Source organism: Strix uralensis, chromosome 8 (assembly GCF_047716275.1).
Source record: "Strix uralensis isolate ZFMK-TIS-50842 chromosome 8, bStrUra1, whole genome shotgun sequence".
In the NCBI taxonomy this organism is placed as follows: domain Eukaryota; kingdom Metazoa; phylum Chordata; class Aves; order Strigiformes; family Strigidae; genus Strix; species Strix uralensis.
In genome coordinates, this window is record NC_133979.1 from 30,185,187 (window position 1) to 30,204,008 (window position 18,822).

Consider the following 18,822-nt stretch of genomic DNA (forward strand, 5'->3'; position numbering starts at 1 on the left):
GAAGGGCCCAGAGCTTAATTTTCTGGTTTATAGCACTTGCCTGAAGGGTCTTTCCACCAACTGCCTGTGAGCGGCTCCATGATGAAGCTGCAGCCCCATCCCTTGCTGTCTCTCACTGTCCAGCATAATTTGGTTCCCCACCAGTTACACTGGTGTACCAGCTGCATCTGGGCCTCTCAGGCAAGGGACGTGGTTCTCTGGATGGGAACCCAGGTTGAAGCATCCTCATGCAGATAGGGCTCATGCTGCCGGCTTCTCCCAAGAGTTCACTGGCCACCTCTGCATAGGGACTTCCCAGCTGTTTTTCATAGCTCCACGAACACAGTGCTCAGGAAGGAAGATTCACCCCCCAGCTGAGTGGTCCATGGGATCAGAAGTGGGCCTGAGAGGCAAGGAGTGGCCAGGGAACACAGCAGATATGCCTTGTTGACCTTTTCATTGCAGCAAGGGCCCTGGCACGTGTGAGAAAACAGAAAGCCCCTTCTACCTTTCTCATTAGCTAAAACAGTGGTACTTATTAAGTGCCTGCTCACCGGATGCCAGCCTGGCCAGGATCCGAGTCCCAGAATGCTCTTCACATGAACCTCCTACTTCTTAACACAACCCCAAGTCATCCTTGCCCTCATCATCACCTCCAGCAGCCATGCCTGGCTTACGCTTCAGCTCATCACCCAAGGACACCTCTCCTGCTATGCCAGCCCAATGCCAGGTTCATTTGCAGGAGACAACAGCAGTATAGGAAAGCTTCTGATGTTTCCCCAAGTCAGAGTATCCTCAGATTTTAGTCTCTCTTGTGCAGAGTGAGGCTGAGTATACCCTGGGCTGGTGTTTAGCACTGACCTTCTGGAAGGGAGAACAGGGCTCTGCGTGGATGTTCAATCCCCTTCCCCCACAGGGTAAGCAGGTGAGGGACAAAGCCCAGAGCCGTAGCGTGTGCTGCTCCAGAGTCCGTATCGCTCTGCTTCAGCCTGTCCAACCTCCTGCATGCAAGCTCTTCCAGGAAGGGTTTGGGGACCAGTCTGGAAGAATAAGGAAGGTGCATGCTGGGCTGACTCCATCATTTCCACTGCCAGGGGTGGTGGTCATGTTTTATAGGTGTGTACATGGTCAGACAGCAAAATTTTTACAAAACAAGACAGAAAAGTCACTTAAAACTTTTCCTCAAGGGTGTTTCCTGATGAGAGAAGCAAAAAAGCAATTATAGCAAACTGTGAAATATAAAGGAAGTCAGGTCAAAAGACAGGTGAGTGCACAATGCACTCAGCAAGGCTCTGCACTGGAAATTGCTAAAAGCCCCCCAGATTTGCTTCCCCCTTTTGAGTATGAACAAAACAGATCAAGCTGGGCCTCTCCTCACTCAGAGCTGGCTGTCTTCCATCGCAAGAAATCCCCAGAAGAGAGCTGTCCTTGTTTCCAGTTTGGAGAAGGGCAGTCTTAACACCTTGCTGCCTTAGTGGGGCAGACCTTTACAACAACTCTGCTGCCAGTACCACCCCCTGCACTTTGGGAGGATGTCCTGTGCTGCTTGGATGTTGCTTCTGGATTTATTCTGTCCTTCACGGTGGTAAAAACCTGCTGAAGAGCCGAGCCCTGGTCCCAGACCACCTAGCCATGCAGTGCTATTGAAGGCATGCAAATATATCTGTAAATGAGGATACATAAACACATTTATAATAAATGTGTTTGTATCGTGAAAGTATTGTAGCTGCCAAGGACATGGGAAGCCTAGCTTTATTTTTCACTCTTGCAGTGATTACTGTCTGATCATTACAAACTGGATGCTGTGTCATAGTAGGCTAACAGAGAAGGAAATAACGTCGTTAAAATTGGGGATATTCTTTGTGCTTACATGAACTCCGCTGTCCTGGAGCTATTTTAAAGCTGCTGTTATATCTCAAGTGAATACACTGAATAAATACTCTCTATCTACTCATGTATGCCATGAACAGTCTAAAAGAAAATCTCTTGCGCTTTTAGCTCACATGTGCTGCCACGGTCTTGAGCAAATCCAGGTATTTGTACAAATGCACAGCGTATTTCAGTGTCTATGACTGTACACAAGAACTGTGCATCTGCGCCTGTTCAGAAGTGAAGCAGGCCATGAGGTCTTGCAACGACTCACAGATGTCTTCTTGTACCTCAGCCCAAGCCCGCAGGTATCCCTAAGGATGAGTTTTGGTGTGTGAGAAGCGAAGGCTGGTGGGAGGCTTTGCAGGGGGGTGTGCAGGCAGCTTTGTCTCCACAGGGGTTCCACCTGTAGGACCACAGTCACAAACACAGACCTCAGCCTTCCCCACACACTGCACTTCTGTCGCGCTCGCACGCTGCTGGGCGGTAACTGGGAGCTGACGTGCAGGTGGAGATGGGACCACCTAACCCCCTCTCTGTACTCGGGAAACGCAGCCCCCAACCTCCCAGCTCTCTGGGAAGGACGCATCTCCCAAAGCACACTGCACCAGGTGAAAAACATCCCCAGTCCGCTGGGTTTGGTGCCAGCAGCCGAGGCAGTGTGGTGTGAGTGCCGACCTTCCCGCAGTGCTCCAACACAGCCGTGCTTGCTGGCAAGGTCAGCTTTCACCCAGCAGACGTAACACTGCGCCAGCAGCAATACTTCCTTCCGTGGGGTTGCACTGAACCACGTTACAGAGTACAGACTCTTCTCAATGCAAGAGTCAATTCTGCCTTTTTTTCCAGGCTCCTGGAGCAAACCATTTTGCACAGTCAGCAGACAGACTTTAACAAGCGAGTTCATCCTCTTTTTAAACAAGTAAGGTATAAATATGAAATCTAGCTAACAACTGGTCCAAGAGCTTCTTAAATTCAAGTACTAAGACATATATACTAGCACTTGATTTTGAGGTCTGGGAGATTGAATGCTGTATCATACCTTCTCCCAACTCCCTTTCCCAATCAATGAAAACAAGCCATCCACCACTCCCACCACTTACCAAGCAAAAGTCTTCAGATCAAATCCCTTAACAACTGCTGACACCTCAGGTTTTAGTAACCCCTCTTTCTAAATTGCTGTCAATCCACCACGCAATCCAAAAGAACGCACTGAAGTCACTAACCCATCCCTGCCGACACCACCAGCAGTATTTTCAGGAGCAGCAACAATGGTCAAGATATCGAGGAAAAAGAAAATTAGCACAACCTCTTTCAAGCAGGAGAACAGAGGCTGGGCAAGCAGGCCAGCAAAACACACTGACTCTTTTGGGGCAAAACTTAGCATACCCAACAAAGAACATCCTTGCATCGAGGAAGATGTTTCTTTTTAAGGCATGCCAGGTAGTTACCAGGAATAGCTGTTAAATGGCAAGCTGGTGGCTAGGCTACCTCCCTGGTACCTGTGCATGGCTCTGAGCCCAGAGACCTATTCCTTAAGAATCCCTTTCAGCCAACAAGATGTGTGCTGGTAGCCTGTACAGAAACACACCTGCTCAGAACAAATCGTTACTCCTGCTTTCAGATTTGAAGCACATAAGCAACAATTAAGATAAAGCCCTTAATGAGAAAAGGAGTTGATAGCTCTGATGTTTTCTTCTAGCAGATAAACAGGAGGAAAGCCATTACACAAACTGCACGAGCACATTCGCTTGAGCACATCCTCCTCTGGAAAACAACATTCCCACATAGCAGGGGGCAGTTCGAAAGCAGCACAGTCATCCTACAGTGAATTTACAAGTGGGCTGCACTCTGGTGCACAGACCTGTATTACCTGCTCTATGGGCTAGCTCCCATTCAGTGGTTGATCTTTTAAGCTGGCTCTAACCTTGCCCAGGCCCACAATTTTTTAACTTCTCAAATCATCAGACACAGCTGGGATCACCAAAATAAAAACAGCTTTCCTTTCTATTTCCAGTATGTTATCCTAGTGAAATGCTATTCCTTTTCACCTGCTGTTCCGTCAGTGAGATCTCAGCCCCTGCTCCTTTTCAGTCTATAAGTAGGAAAACTGCAGTGGGGGCTTCTTATGCCAACAGAAACTTCACAAGATCAGCGGCAGATCATCGCATGATAAATAAAAGCTGCCTACTCCGGAGATTTCAATGCCCTTTTCTCAGACTGATTGACAAATGATGGATTGCTTAGTGCTCTCTGTTTGCATCAAAGACTCCTGCTTCAGACTTCTCCACATTGGGAGAAAGCAAATAGTGTAAGAGGAGGATGATGGTATGTAGAGAAGCGGAAAGACCGTACAGTAGCAGCTTTTCCTTTGTGCAAGATGCTCTATCTACACTCCACAAGCACTGATGTATTTACCATGCAACACCTTTGTTAACAAAGTAAGAAAACAGTGCCGTAGCTGCCAAGGACGGGCCGGTGATTCCAGGTCAGTGAGGGCCAGGAGCCTGCAGCGCTGGTGATATTCTAACTTCTTAGTCTTGAAACAATCTTCCTGTGATGGAAATGAGTTGGGCGGAAGCGATGTAGTGAGGGGACAGGAAAACTGGCAAGGAGCAATGGGTACTTCTACGTTTCACTGTTCACAAACACCATCCAGCGATCAAAAGTACTTACACAACCAGGATCCCCTGCCTAACTCAGAGCTTGTGCTTGTGGCCAAGTGCTTCCCCTAATGCCCTGGCAGTGAGGGTCTGTGAGCGAGTCCTCTGCACAGCACACCACCAAAGGGAACCTCTTCTTCCACGGCCCTTACAGACACAAACGAGCTAACAGACGCACTGGCTACTCTGAACAAAGAAAAATGACTTCTGCTGAAACCACACACTTCAAAACCCCTCGAATGAAGCAATGCTGTAGAGCAGGTATATTTATTTGCTCACTGTCTCTCTTCCTGTTTCAGCTAGTTATCATGACCGGCTATGTGTGTCGTAGGCTATCAGCATCTCAGACTGACACTGTAAGGGCCTGGGAGAGATTTCCAAACCAAAGTATTGACGATCTCTAGGTTAAATTGAGCTCCAAGAGATTTCCTGTAGCTTGCACAGGAGTTAGTGGAAGTTTCTTTGAAGAGGGTTCAACACACTCTTCCCAGAAACTATCACACATTTTAATTACTCCTTTCACACATCCAAGCACTTTATATGCAAGTCAACCTTCCAGGCAAGTATCTTTTTAATAACCTTTTAGTTAAGCCTAGTACTTTCCATTTCACCAACCATTTACTCTTCCCATTAAATAGACCTTTGTTCAAAACACTTTCACCATTATGCTCTTACAGGTACAAATTCCACCAACTGCTAACACCAAAAAGCAGAATAACTAGATGTTCCCAATTACCGCAACTGCCTAAGCAGAACAGTCACACAACATAAAGGTGCACACAGTGGTGCAGTTTAATTGGATATTAAAACCCCCTACAGCAAGAGCACCACATACCCGAGAGAAAAGCAGGATGCTGAAAAGGGGAGACTGTAGCTGACAACTTCAGAATGGGTTTAGAAGATGAGGGTGTAAACTTAATGCACGACAGCTTCTGGAACAGCTTTGTCACCTTGCCACCTGCCCTCTCTTGGGTCGTTTCAGATTGTGTTGAACAGCACGGTCCCCACAGAAGAGCACTGACGACCCCTCTCTGGGGATCATTTACCCACAGCCTCCTTTCAGCCAGGATTTTTTTCATGGAAAGATCTTTTCATGGAAAGATCTTTCCTCTTAGAGAGGCTAAGCAGCCCCATCAAAAGCCCTTTGGAAACCTAAAATCATACTGGAACTACCTGCAGAGGGGAGTTTGAGAAGTCTCACACAGCTGTAGTGAATGCATATGGTACGCAGGGTCCAGGCATCCCGGCAGAGATATCTGCGTTACAAAAGTACATCATTTCAGAGACAACATAACACCTCCCTAAGAAGTGGGATGCAGATCAGTTCCCTGATATGGAGAATTCTTTGAGGAATGAAATTATAATGACTCATTAGTGAGGCCAGGAGAATTAGTCTCCCATTCATAATCAAGCTAAAGTGCTCCTGCAGTTCAGCTTGAGCTGAGCCTAGGACCTCACCTCAAACACGACAGTGCCCGCAACCGTAAAACGCCAGCTCAGCTGTTGCACGTGTGGAAGGTGCTGAGCAGCCATCACCATTTTTTTACTCTATGAAATATGCGAACAAATGGCACTATCAGTACTTCACATTAAATAGCCTGGTAGTAAACGCAAAGGTGCACTACCTTGAAGCTTTACTTATACTCTGCTGCACAACTTCCTGCTGAAAAGGCAGAATGCATTAGAAAGAAATTACTGAAATTATGGCAGCTGGCAGGGGAAAGGAAGCAAAGCTTTCTGACACGGAAAGGAAATGAAGGCTGCAACTTAAGGACAAACAGGATGCTTCTACTATGGTGGTTAACAGTAGATTGAGCATCATTATTAAGTTTCGAAGTTGAAAGCCCCCCCTGCCATAACTGAGGCAATACTTACCTCTTTGAAATTGAAAGCCTTGGGGTATTTGGCAGCACCTGCCTGAGTCTGCCGGGCTAGTTTCTAAGCCAATTTTTCTTTGCTAACCATTTGAACCTAAATCAAAGTGAAGAGTCTAGCAGACACTTTGGGTAGCACTCAGACACGTCACAGAACACAAAACATGGTTTTGTTATGAGAAGTTTCCTTATGTGTGAAAACATTTAAATGAAGAAGATTCCTATGCAGTGAGTAGCAAAGGCGGCTTAAATTCAGTCTTCTGCTCTTTGAATTTTGTGTTCTCAAACATTTTCTACTGTAATATGCAGCTGGACGGATTTAGAGTGCATGATTCCATCAGAGACACAAAAGTACTCAAATCCCTCACCCCAAGAACATGCACCATCATAGCAAAAATAAAACTTTTTCCATTATCAACAGACATTCAGCTAATCACACAGAAGTGCATAAGGGATCAGTACTCCCTTAGATAGAAACATTCATGAAATACCACTGGTAACTGTCGAGTTTATTAAGGAACTGTTTTGTGGTTTGTTTGTGGTTTTTTTTAAATAACCAACATGATACCTCCCCTCCAAATAAAAAAAAGTAATGGAAAGAAAAACTCAGCAGAATGCAAGGAGAGACGGGATAGAAGGACAACTCTTGACTGTTCTCCAAACCCAGTGCCAAAGAGCCATCACACTCAAGAGGGCAGGGCCAATTTATCCAGTGACCAAGACAGCAGAGAGAACTCTCACAGTCCATGCATCATCAGTTCAGCAAACTGAGACAGTGTTAGCACATGTGAGTGAGTTCTGTCTTCCCAAAGTCTCACATTTCATTACTCAGTGGTAATTAGATTATTTTTTCATAGAAAGCCAGTTTAAAGCCAGTGAGTGCAATCTCCACCAGTACAAGTTCCAGAGACCCCCATGCTGTAGTGTTGCTCCCTGTCAGCCACTGCTGGGAAGTGGGTCTGGACTGGCAGAGCACATGCGGTGAAGTGCTTTCTCCAGCCCAACTGAGTGGGCCTCGTTAAGGTAAGAAGCAACCAAGGAGACCCCAGTCACAAACAAACTAAGAATTAAGATTTGTCCAATTTGTGCGTGCGCTCATGCCTCCGCAGGGTACCTGACTCGGTGAAGGAATGACCACAGTAATTACAAGAGTAGGGCTTCTCTCCAGTATGGATGCGGTGATGGCGCTGGAGCGAAGCCAGCCGGGTGAACGTCCCTCCGCACTCCTCGCAATAGAAGGGGCGCTCCCCAGAGTGAGTCTGCTGGTGTCTCTTCAGCCTGAGCAGCTGGACGAACGCCATGCCACATTCCTGACACTTATAGGGCTTGTCTTGTCGGTGGATCACCTTGTGCTTGGAAAGCAGGTTAGGCTTATCGAAGCCTTTGCCGCACGTCGGACAGGCATAAGGTTTGTAGTCGTCTTCCTCAGACTTTTGGTTTTCTGCACAAGGCTGATCAGCGTACTCCACAGTGTGTTGGTTACGGTGCACTATTGACCACGGGTTCCTAGCCATGCCGTTTCCCAGGATCACCATGGAGCGCTCTATCTTGTGCACGTTGCGTAGGTGCCTCCAGACATCAGCCGTGCGAATGAAACCCTTGTCACACTCTGGACACTTGTGCGGTCTGTCACTAGAATGAATGAGCTTATGCATTCGCAAATTTGCCGCACGGAAGAACTCTTTGGCGCAGACGGGACATCGGTATGAGTTTTCCACAAGGTGAGTTCGCTTATGCTCCTGCAGCTCGCTCATATCCTGGAAAGAGGAACCACACTTCTTGCACCGATACGGCAAAGCTTCCTCAGAGATGGGCTCCAGCTCCTCTTCAAACACATCAGCAAGAACGGTGTTTTCGTTATTGTCACATAGTCTTCTCCATGGTTTCTTGGATTGCTCAGAAGAACAGTGCTCTAAACCTTTATCTTCACACTGCAGGTCAAAGTTGGTACTGGAGGGGACAGCTACCCCAGCTGTACTCTCACCTCGTTTCTGGTAGTAGGGCTCATAGGTTTCTTTGTCTTCACGCTGCAACTCTGCAGGAATCTCCTGCTTACCCGAAGGGCCGGCAGAGTTGCAACGAGGACTGCATGTCTGCGAGTAATTCATGCCTACCTCCTTCTGGAGGCTAGAGGTGTGGCCCACCTGCTTAGTGGTCTTTCTGGAATAATTTGAATGCTTCTCACCTGTGTCACAAATGTTACTCTCAGAGTCCCAGTGCACATGCACGTCCATCCTCTGAGGCGTACGCTGTGATCATCTGCAGTTCATTGATGAGGTGTGCACCAAGGGCTTCACGTCATTCATGGTAAGCCCATCTCATTCTCAGCTCTCTTTACAGTCCTCCCTAGAAAATAAAACACCCATTTCATCAGTGATTTTTCTGATATTAACACAAGATAAAGTTCACAGAATTACAGAAAAGTCTAGGTTGGAAAAGACCTTGAAGATCATCCAGTCCATCATTCTGAGGAAGAGGATATGAAACTGAGTTATCACAGTGAAGATCTTTTTCTGATTAAAAGAATGGGACAGACTATTAGTTATGCAGTAGGAGAAACAGAATCATCTACTATTATATATGTAGAAAATATACATTCAGCATACAAAATACAGACTACGTTTACGTTTAATGAAGTTAAATCCTCTATCATAATCCAGCCATCACTACAAATATAAATTGATAATTTCCATTTTAAATTCAGATGAGAAATCTTTAGAACCTTGGGGTGCAACACTTTTGGTGAAGTCCTACACCACAGCTGCCCTGTCACGACCCGGACTGGAAGCCCAGAGAGTTGCAACAGTTCTGTGATCCCCTCGGGTTAAATTACGGTGAAACGACACCAAATGACCGGTTAGAATGTTTTACTTGTGGTAGAACGCAATTTAAACTTGGAAAAGGATAACAAGCAATGTGGTCTCTTATAAATCTATAAGAAAGAAAAAAAGGAAAGAAAAAGAAAGTAGAGAAAGAGAGCCAAAGAAATCCGTATCACCACCCCTGGATCCAGTGTTGCCTCAGGTCCGGTAATCCTGGGTGGTGGGTGAACACACAGCAAAGTTTTCTGTTGCCTTTTAAGTTCATTTTATCAACTGATTAGCATACTAATGGGGGCAGGTATTCCACAAATTCACTTCCATGAGAGACAAGGAAAAAGGTGGAGCATGGTTTCCGCACATGCATTGAGCGGGAAAGAGGGTGCACCACCCCTTGTCCAATTGAGTCAGTGGTCATACTCACCCTGCCCACCTCTGGTTTTTGAGCAATCTTTGCTTCCTGAGCAATCATCTGGCTCCTGGGGCTGAAATGATCACCTCTTATCAGTTCTTGTCACCTCTTCAATGGCGAAGGCACGAAGTCATTAGCAAGCAGCTCATCCTTGAGGTTTTCTGTGTCCATGAATGTTTGAGGCATTACCTCCTTCAGTTCCTTACGTGCCCCCACCACAGATCTTCTTGTGAAGATTCATGCTTAATCCTTGCTTGCTAAATACGAACTAGGAGCACCAGTCACAAGGTGTTTTCTTTCAGAAACTAGTTAGGTAATGCAAGAAGACCCAGAAACTGTGTCAGTCAAACAGCCAAAACCAGAAGCAACGTATGGAAGCGGGGTCGGTCCGGAGAGCTCGGGAGCACCTTTGGCCCCCCCATCCTGACCAGCATTATTGTAACTGTCCTGAGGATATTTGGGGTCCCTGTGCCACCACCAGCTAGCACCATGCAAAGAAGACCTATGCAAGGAAAGGCAAGAAAGAGCTGTCTGGAAAGCTTGCTACTCATCCTCCCAGGCTTCAAAGCACAGCTAGTGATCCTCCAGAGCTGGCCCACTGCAAGAGTTTCAAATTCTCTGGGTAAACTCCCTCTGCAGACCAGCCTTGCTAGCAGAAAATAGGAGCAATGGCAATTGGTCAGAAATACCTGAGTCACAAACTTTCTTGTGAAGAAGATGCTTTTGTTTATGCAGAACCAAAGTGTGGATTCGCAAGAGGTTTTCTAGATTTGTCCTAGCAGTCTCTGGTGACAGCAGCTCCACAGGGAGCTTTCACTCCCCTGGTTTAAACCTGCGTTCACACTCAACTGCTAGTCCACGCTCAGAAATTGCTTTTTTCCCATCCTGGGGGATACCTTGGCTGCTCCTCTGACCCCCACCATCTCCTTCACACCCACTTTTCATATTCCCTCTACCCCCACTGTTTCTTCACTTCCTCTTAACTGCTTTTGTCCGGCTAAGATTTCTCTGAATACAGGCACATGTATCTACGTAAAAACACATATATGTAAAAATGTACATATCTCTATATTTCCATGCGTACATAAAGCTTGTCTATTTAGTTTCAGTAGGTTTAAATAGTTATAAAGGCCTATAGCAATGTGCATGAACTGAAAGGTCTCATTCACATCTCGGAAAGGCCAGCTTCATTTGAGACACAAGCTGCACTTTCTTTTGCTGTGATACAGAAAACAAGCTGAATTAGTCTTCTTCATTAGTCACTGCCTGGAACAGGATGGCTCAAGTCACCCCCCAACTCCAGCCGTTCCCAGTAATTTAATAACGAGTGCATGAGCTCAGGAACCACTCCTCACCTCCTGCAAGGGCTCAGCACCTCCAGCATCTCAGCCGTGCAACTGATCTGCTACTGCCTTTGTTGAAGAGGAAAAAAAAAAAAAAACTTTTCGAGGGAGGCTGGCACCGCTTGGCTTAAGAAAACGCCCTGACAAAGGCGCGCCCGGTTTGCAGGTGGGGGAGGGAATATTTAAAGTGCGATGTAGGCTTAAAATTAATAATAACAAAAATAAATAAATCGGGTTTGCTTGCTTGCTTACGGGTAGAATGAACCCCCCAAACTTTTCCCCGCGGCGCGGGGGGCCAGCCCGCTCCGCTCCGCTCCGCCCCGCCGCCGGCCCCCGCTGCCCGCGCCCTACCTGCGGGGCTCCCGCGCCGCGGCCCTCGGCACCGCCACCGCGCAGCCCCTTGCGCCGGCGCGGAGGCCCCCGCTGGCGGCGGCGCAATCGCAGCGCGGCCAGGCCCGGCCCGCAGCGGCTGCCGGCAGCGGGGCGGGACCCGGGGCAGCCCCCCCCCCCCCCCCCCCCCTCGTCCCAGCCCTCCCTCCGGTAATGCCGGACCGTCCCGGCTGCGGGGCCGGTTTCAGCGCCCGCCCCCCCCCCCCCCTACCCGCGGCGGGGCCGGGCGATGCGGAGAAGCATCCAGGTGGGTCAAGCGTTGGCTGGAGGCGAGCGGGTGCCCTTCCCGCCCGCTCCTGCGGAAAGGCGCTCCCGACCCCGCGGGGCTCCGGAGCCTGCGCCCCACCCGCCCTGCGGCAGTTGTCGGGGTGCTGCTGTCTGTGTGTGCGTGTCCCCCGCCCCCGGGACAACCGCGCGTCTTCCCGCAGAAGTTTGGCGGTGGTTGGATTCACTTCCAAGCTTGGCTTTGTCGGACGGAACAGGCTCTGCTCTTGTAAGGAAGGCTCTGTCCGTGCCCCCAGCTCCTGTGTCTCACTTCCAAACCGAGCGCCCAGAGCCGCACACAGTATCTTCAGCAAAGTCTCACCAGGCCCTTTCACAGCAGCACTAGGTGCTTCCTAGTGCAAGTCCCTTACTCGACTCGTCCTCGGAGCCCATTTGCCTCTTCCAAAGCCACACTACAGTCACAGCCCATAGGCCGCCTCCAGCTCCTTTTTTCCATCCCTTATAACTGATAACCCACCAATTCAGAGCAGAAATTTTCACCGTTTCTCTACCGCCATTTCTGGAAGACATCTCATCCTTCCACGGCTCTGCAGCCCTCCCTCTTGTTCAGACTCCCTGTGGGCACATTTTATTCCCACATGTCCATTTTCACATTCCCATCATTAACGTAACTGTTCAACAGGAGTCATCCAAGGTCCAACCCCCCCAGGAGCAGCGCTGGGAAGTTCCCAACAGCTTCTGTTCAACTACAACCCAGGTCCCTGACCCAGTCCCCTCAGAGCTCTGCATTTGTCCCCCCGTTATCATCCTGACCAGTTCTGTGCTTCCTACGGTCTAAACTGCTCTCCAACATCCCCGTGTAAGCTCGCAGATTGCTCCTGCTTTTCACACTGCAGTTACGTTGCACACTGGACAGCTGTCTTGCTGTCTTTTCTTAACAAAACTCCTACAGGTTTTGGAAATGGGCTTCTACAATTAATAGCAAATATAGAACTGAAATGAAAAATGAACAAGAGTGTACATTACTAGCATGCAAATATGGTATATAAGAATGCTGCAAGTTCTACATTTTTGTGATCTCACAGATCTTTCTAAAAATAAACATGAAACCAGAAACTATTCTGCTCGGAGTTGAGGGTGAGGAAAAGAATTGTACCTACTCCTTTTACACAGAAAAGCAAGCTGCTTCTGAGAGCAGAATAAGCAGCAGTTCAGTTTCTTCAGATTAGGCAGTTAGAAAATAAGTTAGCAACATTCCTTTAATGGCAGTCCTTGAATCCACGAGAAACCCACATGCTGCTTAGTATGGTGAACCTTGCAGAGAAAGAACCGTCACTCCAACTCTCATAAACTAGGAAAAAAACCCTCAGATGATTTTCAGTATTTTTTTTATAATCTTTCTGAATTTGAAATTCTTAGACATTTCTTACTGCAATGCAGTAGTTGGGCAGGGTACAGGCTTTCTTCCACCTAGACCCAAGACGCACAGAATCATGTACCCCTTCCACCTCCCCTATGGAAGAGAAGCACACAACCCTCTCCTTGTTTGACAGTTCTCATAAGGAAAACTCTAGTAATATATAAGCACACATGGCACCGGTACCTCCACAGCCAAGCATGTTTGTGTGGGGTGCAGATGATGAATGGCCGTTCTTTAAAAAAACAAATCATGGTTCATTACAACTAATAGATTAACACATGAGAGGATGTATGGAGAGAAGAGATGGAGGAGTTGTTCTGGCCAAGTGGGCTGTTGTCCTGGTTTTGGCTGGGATGGAGTTAATTTTCTTCCTAGCAGCTGGTACAGTTTTGGATTTAGTGGGAGAACAGTGTTGATAACACAGGGATGTTTTTGTTATTGCTGAGCAGTGCTTACACAGAGTCAAGGCCTCTTCTGCCTCTCACCACCCCACCAGCGAGCAGGCTGGGGGTGCACAAGAAGTCGGGAGGGGACAGAGCTGGGACAGCTGACCCCAACTGACCCCAGGGATATCCCACACCATACAGTGTCATGCTCAGCGTATACAGCTGGGGGGAGTTGGCTGGGGGGGCAGATTGCTGCTGGGGCATGGGTTAGTGGGTGGTAAGCAATTGCGTTGTGCATCTCTTGGCCTTTCTTGAGTTTTATTTCTCTCTTCTCTTTATTATATTCCTTTTCATTACAGTTATTATTATATTTTATTATTGTTACTGTTGTTATTATATTTTAGTTATTAAACTATTCTTATCTCAATCCACAAGTTTTACTTTTTTTTTCCTCGATTCTCCTCCCCATCCCACTGAGAGGTGGGGGGTGAGGGAGCGGCTGCGTGGTGCTTAGCAGCTGGCTGGGGTTACACCACGACAGCCGTGCAGCCTAACAGTGACGTCTTTGTAAAACCAGTCCCTGAGTGTGGTGATAACCTAGACAGCAACACTGTAACTTAGAGACCAGGGGTGCACAAGAGCTCTAATTTAAAGCGTCAGTCTTACAAGTATAGATGCCCAGATGAGTCCAGCTAGTCCTGATCACATCCAACAACTGCACATCTCTTTTGACTTCAACCTGCTACAATGGCAGCATTTTCTCTTGCCGCTGCCAAGGAATGGCCTAATGCCAGCAAAGAGTGGTCTTCCTCATAGGGGTCATGGAGGAAATGACCAAAGCATCTCCAGATGCTCCAGGTCCTCCGCCTCCTCCTCCTCAAAAGCATCAATAAGAATGATGCTTTCATCACCCTCACTTATCCTTTCTTGAGGTTTCTCAGTGTCCAGGGGAAAAACATTCACCTTCACACTGGAGGTCAAAGTTGGTGGGTTGGTTGAATTATGCTTCTGGTAGTAAGTTTCAAAGGTCTCCTCCTCTTTGCACTGCAGTTCTATATGGATTTCTTATCAGACTGAAGGTCTAGCAGGATGCACCCAGGACTAGAAGATGGTGAATAATCTTCCTCCCCCTTCAGCTGCAGGCTGGCTTTGCAGCCCACCCCTTCTGAGGCTTGTTTGGAATCACCTGAGTGTTCCTCACCTGTGTGACAACTGCCATTAACAGAAGCCAAGTCCACCTCCATCCTATGGTATCATATAGTGCCTTCTTTTTAGTAATTGTGGAGACAGGCAGTACAAATTCCTGTGACCTCTCATGGTTGGCTTCTTTCATGCCAGCTTCCTTGGAAAAGAAACAAGAATTTCATTATCTGCCAGGCAAGGTTAGCATTTAAGATGTCAGTTTAATTGAAAATACTTTAGTAATAATAAATAATGCAGAACACTCCAAATGATGTCTCATGGGTGAGATCAAGGACCCAGGGCAACTCTATGCAGTGCACCGTGTCTTCTGTTGTTGGTCCAAGATGAGACAGAAGAGGACTGCTAAGGCAAGGTAATAAAAGGGGCATGTACGCACCTCAACGCTTAGACCAACAAAAGTGTCAACACACTCATAAAATTCATGAATACAGTCCCAAAACTCGCCTTTTTCTTTCAGTAATGAAGAACAAGCCACTCTACTCATGTTTCCCTTTTAACCTAAAATAAAAAATGTAATTCGGAGGTCTTATCTCATCTACATTGGTCTTCAGATGAATACACTTAACTCTATTAAGTTCAACATATTTGAATTTTTTCTCCTAATGCTGAGGTATTTAAAATGTAGTCTGCCTTCCATTTCATATGTTGCATTTATAAGCACATGATTTCATTAAAATTCTAAGCCTTTCCCATCAGCCTTGAAGAGTTATTCCAGCACACACAAAAAATAAGCTGTAATCCTCAAAGAGAAGGCAGCAGAAAAATAAGTGAAATACCTACCTCTTTAGAATATATGATTCCTATTAAAATTACATTATAGGTGCTTTGTACCCATCCTACATTTATATTCCCAACACACATATATGGATGCCAAATCCTTCTTTTTATTTATGCTACCTCACTTTTATGTGTTATAAATGTGAAGAGTCTGTCAGGACAGATGAGTATCTGTAATCTATTTGTCAGTTAGATCTGCTTTGGAGTAATTTAAAAAAATTTTTTTTTAAAGGATTAGACTCTACACTCCCATGTTTCCATTAAATTCGCTAAAAAGTGCAAACTTGCTTGCTGTCACAATGGGAGCTTAATATATTTTATGAAGGGTTTAAAATCACATTCCATCAAATTTGAATTTTTATTGGCCATATAGGTTTCTCCCCTGACATCTGGCTACTTTGTTTTAGGACTGCCATAAACACTTTAAACATCTGAGAGCTTCAGACTCTTCTACCTAAAACAAAACAAAAAAAAAAACCCCAACCAAGTTTTCTTCTAAATAGGAGCCGAATTCAGAGAGAATTAACTGGTATTTGGCAGAGGCCTGAACTTTTAACTCCCCAGGGGAAAGATGGGTTCCCTTTAGCACACTGAACTCTGGTGAAAGACTAGCAATAGCTATCTACTGTTAAGAGATCCTGAATTTTGCAAGAACACCATCACAGCTCCCAACGGCAAGTACTCTCCTTCTAAAGCCGATTACACCACATGCAACATGCTACAGCCACTGAGAGGGAGAGTGAGCAGCCAACACTCCAGCAGTGCCCTGCTGAGACTGTGATTAAAAGAAGGCTCAGGATCTCTGATGCTGTCCTCTCAAATCAGCTGGAGCAAGGAATCATTCCACTATCTCTAGCCAGCTGTTATCATAACATGCTTTTTTCTGTGATGCTTGCCAGGATCGTCAAGGTCTTTGGGTCCCAGTCAACTGTTATCTCATAAACAAAGCATTCGGAAGAAGCTAACAGATTGAGAAAACAAGTCCTAACTACAACAAAAACGATGCAGTTACAAAAGCTAGAGTCGAGCTGTAAAGAGCATGTAACAATTAATTCCCATGCACAAACACAGGCTGGGCAAGGAGTGGATTGAGAGCAGCCCTGTGAAGGATTTGGGGGTATTAGTGGATGAAAAACTATGAGTCAGCAATGGGCGGTCACAGCCCAGAAAGCCAACCGTGTCCTGGGCTGCATCAAGAGAAGTGTGGCCAGCAAGGTGAGGGAGGGGATTCTCCCCCTCTACTCCGCTCTCATGAGACCCCACCTGCAGTGCTGTGTCCAGCTCTGGGGGCATCAACATAAGGACATGGACCTACTCGAGTGGGTCCAGAGGAGGCCATGAAGATGATCGGGGGGCTGGAGCACCTCCCCTGTGAGGAAAGGCTGAGAGAGTTGGGGGTGTGCAGCCTGGAGAAGAGAAGGCTCTGGGGAGACCTTATAGTGGCCTTCCAGTACCTAATGGGGGCTACAGGAAAGGGGGGAGGGAAACTTTATCAGGGGGTGTAGGGATAGGACGAGGGTTAACGGCGTTAATCTGAAAGAGGGTAGATTTAGATTAGATATGAGGCAGAAATTCTTCACTGTGAGGGTGGTGAGACACTGGCTCCTGTAATTCTACTCTATGAATAGAAGGGAACTAGGTGAGGACTGCAAAACATTTTAAGTCAAATCATAACTTTCTGGCATGCTCTTTTTTTCTCAAATTTACATTTTCCTTTGCACATATCAATCTAGATTACAAACAAATCTCAATGCAATACTCTTGTGTGATTTTGCTGACATCCCCAGCCCAAATCTGACAGTTCAATTCAGCGCTGGACATGCAAGATTGTAAAGGGAGTCTGCAAAGTAATAACCTGACCCTTTTGCTGCAGGACAGAAAATGCATATGCAGGAACAGTCATGCTCTATGGCTTCCTGCAATGACTGGCTGTGGTTTTAGAGATGTACATGTTATGTGCACACCACCTTATACATAATTAGTTTTGAAAAACCACAAAATGCACATGCAAACTTGTTAAAGAGTTAAAGGAGAAATCTGTAACTGCTGGAGAGTGATCTCAACACCCTTGATCTGCAGTTACTTGTTTTTATTATAGCTCTTGGTTGACTCAAAAGCATTTCATCATCTATGCAAACAGCCTTTCAGCATAAAGGATTTTTACTGGAGGACCTGATGAAGCCTAAGTGGGACGTTTCTAGCGGTGTCCCAGGAAAACACACACGCTTTGCGAGCTTTTTTGATTAAAAGGGAAACTGAACGAGCAGCTCCGACTGAAACACGGCACTTCACTCGAGACACCCCAAATCCCCGCGAGGGGAGTTTCCCGGTCCTCTCGCCCCGAGCCTGTCTCCTCCACTCGCCCCTCGCTCCTCCCAGGGCCAAAGGGCGATGGGCGGGGGGGGAAGCTCACAACTGTCCTCGGCTCGGCTCGGCTCTCCCCGCGGCAGCAGCAGCCCCCGCCACCGGCAGCCCCTCACCGTGTGCGACTGGGCTGGGCGAGAGCGGCAGCACTCCTCACCCTGCCCGGCAACCGCCATGTTGCGCCGGGACCCTCTCCAAGGAGGGGGTAAACACCCCGCCCCCGCTGATGACGTAATGTCCCCGCCCCCGCCTGACGGACAGCTCCCGCCACCAATCGGTGGCGCAGCCCGGCTGTCGGAAAGCGCCCGTGTCACCAACGGCTGTGCGCGCGAACGGCGGTTCGGCGCAGCCCGCTGCCGCCCCCAGGGGACCGCGGCGCCGAGGCCGGTCCCCCTCAGACCCTCCGGTGCCCGGCACACCCGCGGCGGGACTTCCACAGCTGGAGGCTGGCCCCTGATACACCGCCTATGTGACTGACACCCGGAGACCGGCCCCGTCACACCTCCAGTGTGACTGACATAGCTGGAGGCCAGCTCCTCTCACAACCCTTTGTGTGAGTGACGTACTCCTGTCACATCCCCAGTGTGACTGACACCGACAGGGACCTCCTCTGTCACACCTCCAATGTGACTGACACCACCAGGGACCACCTTTGTCACACCTCCAAATGTGACTGACATCGCCAGGGACCTCCCCTGTCACACCTCCGATGTGACTGGCAGCCAGAGGCCAGCCCCCCTCGCCCCCCAGTGGGAATGACACAGTCACAGACCAGCCCCTGTCACTCCCCCAGTGCCACTGATACCCAAACACCAGTCCCTGTTATTCCCCCTGTTTAAATGATACAGCCAGACACCAGCCCCCATCACCCCCCCAGAGTGACTGACATCTGGAGACCAGCTGCCGTCACACCCTCAGTGTGACTGACACAGGCAGGGACCGCCCCTGTCACACCCCAAATGTGACTGACACCACCAAGGACCACCCCATCACACCCCCAGTGTGACTGACACAGGTGGGGACTGCCCCTGTCACACCCCAAATGTGACTGACACTGGCAGGGACCACCCCATCACACCCCCAGTGTGACTGACACAGCTG

General features: G+C 47.9%; 1 protein-coding gene across 8 annotated transcripts; it reads right to left on the reverse strand.

The window, feature by feature from the left end:
- Positions 1-516: 516 nt before the first annotated feature.
- On the reverse strand, positions 517-17,937 carry LOC141946709 (uncharacterized). Of its 8 annotated transcripts, XR_012629908.1 has the most exons (4): positions 17,838-17,937; positions 14,579-14,719; positions 8,568-8,728; positions 517-1,019 (listed from the first exon to the last, which is right to left on the reverse strand). XR_012629908.1 is itself a non-coding variant. In XM_074876938.1 (3 exons), exon 3 carries the CDS (start codon positions 8,614-8,616, stop codon positions 7,450-7,452), a length of 1,167 nt encoding a protein of 388 aa, XP_074733039.1. In that variant the 5' UTR covers positions 8,617-8,728; positions 14,579-14,719; positions 17,838-17,937; the 3' UTR covers positions 6,772-7,449. The 8 variants fall into 8 exon arrangements, 7 of the variants coding, with proteins under 7 accessions (XP_074733039.1, XP_074733043.1, XP_074733042.1 ...); XM_074876938.1 differs by lacking the exon at positions 517-1,019 and having other exon boundaries at positions 6,772-8,728; XM_074876942.1 differs by lacking the exon at positions 517-1,019 and having other exon boundaries at positions 6,772-8,728; positions 14,579-14,715; positions 17,838-17,909.
- Positions 17,938-18,822: the final 885 nt, after the last annotated feature.

Excerpts from the sequence above, each read along its gene's own strand:
- LOC141946709 (XM_074876938.1), bottom strand. The coding sequence starts at position 8,616 with ATGGACGTGCATGTGCACTGGGACTCTGAGAGTAACATTTGTGACACA.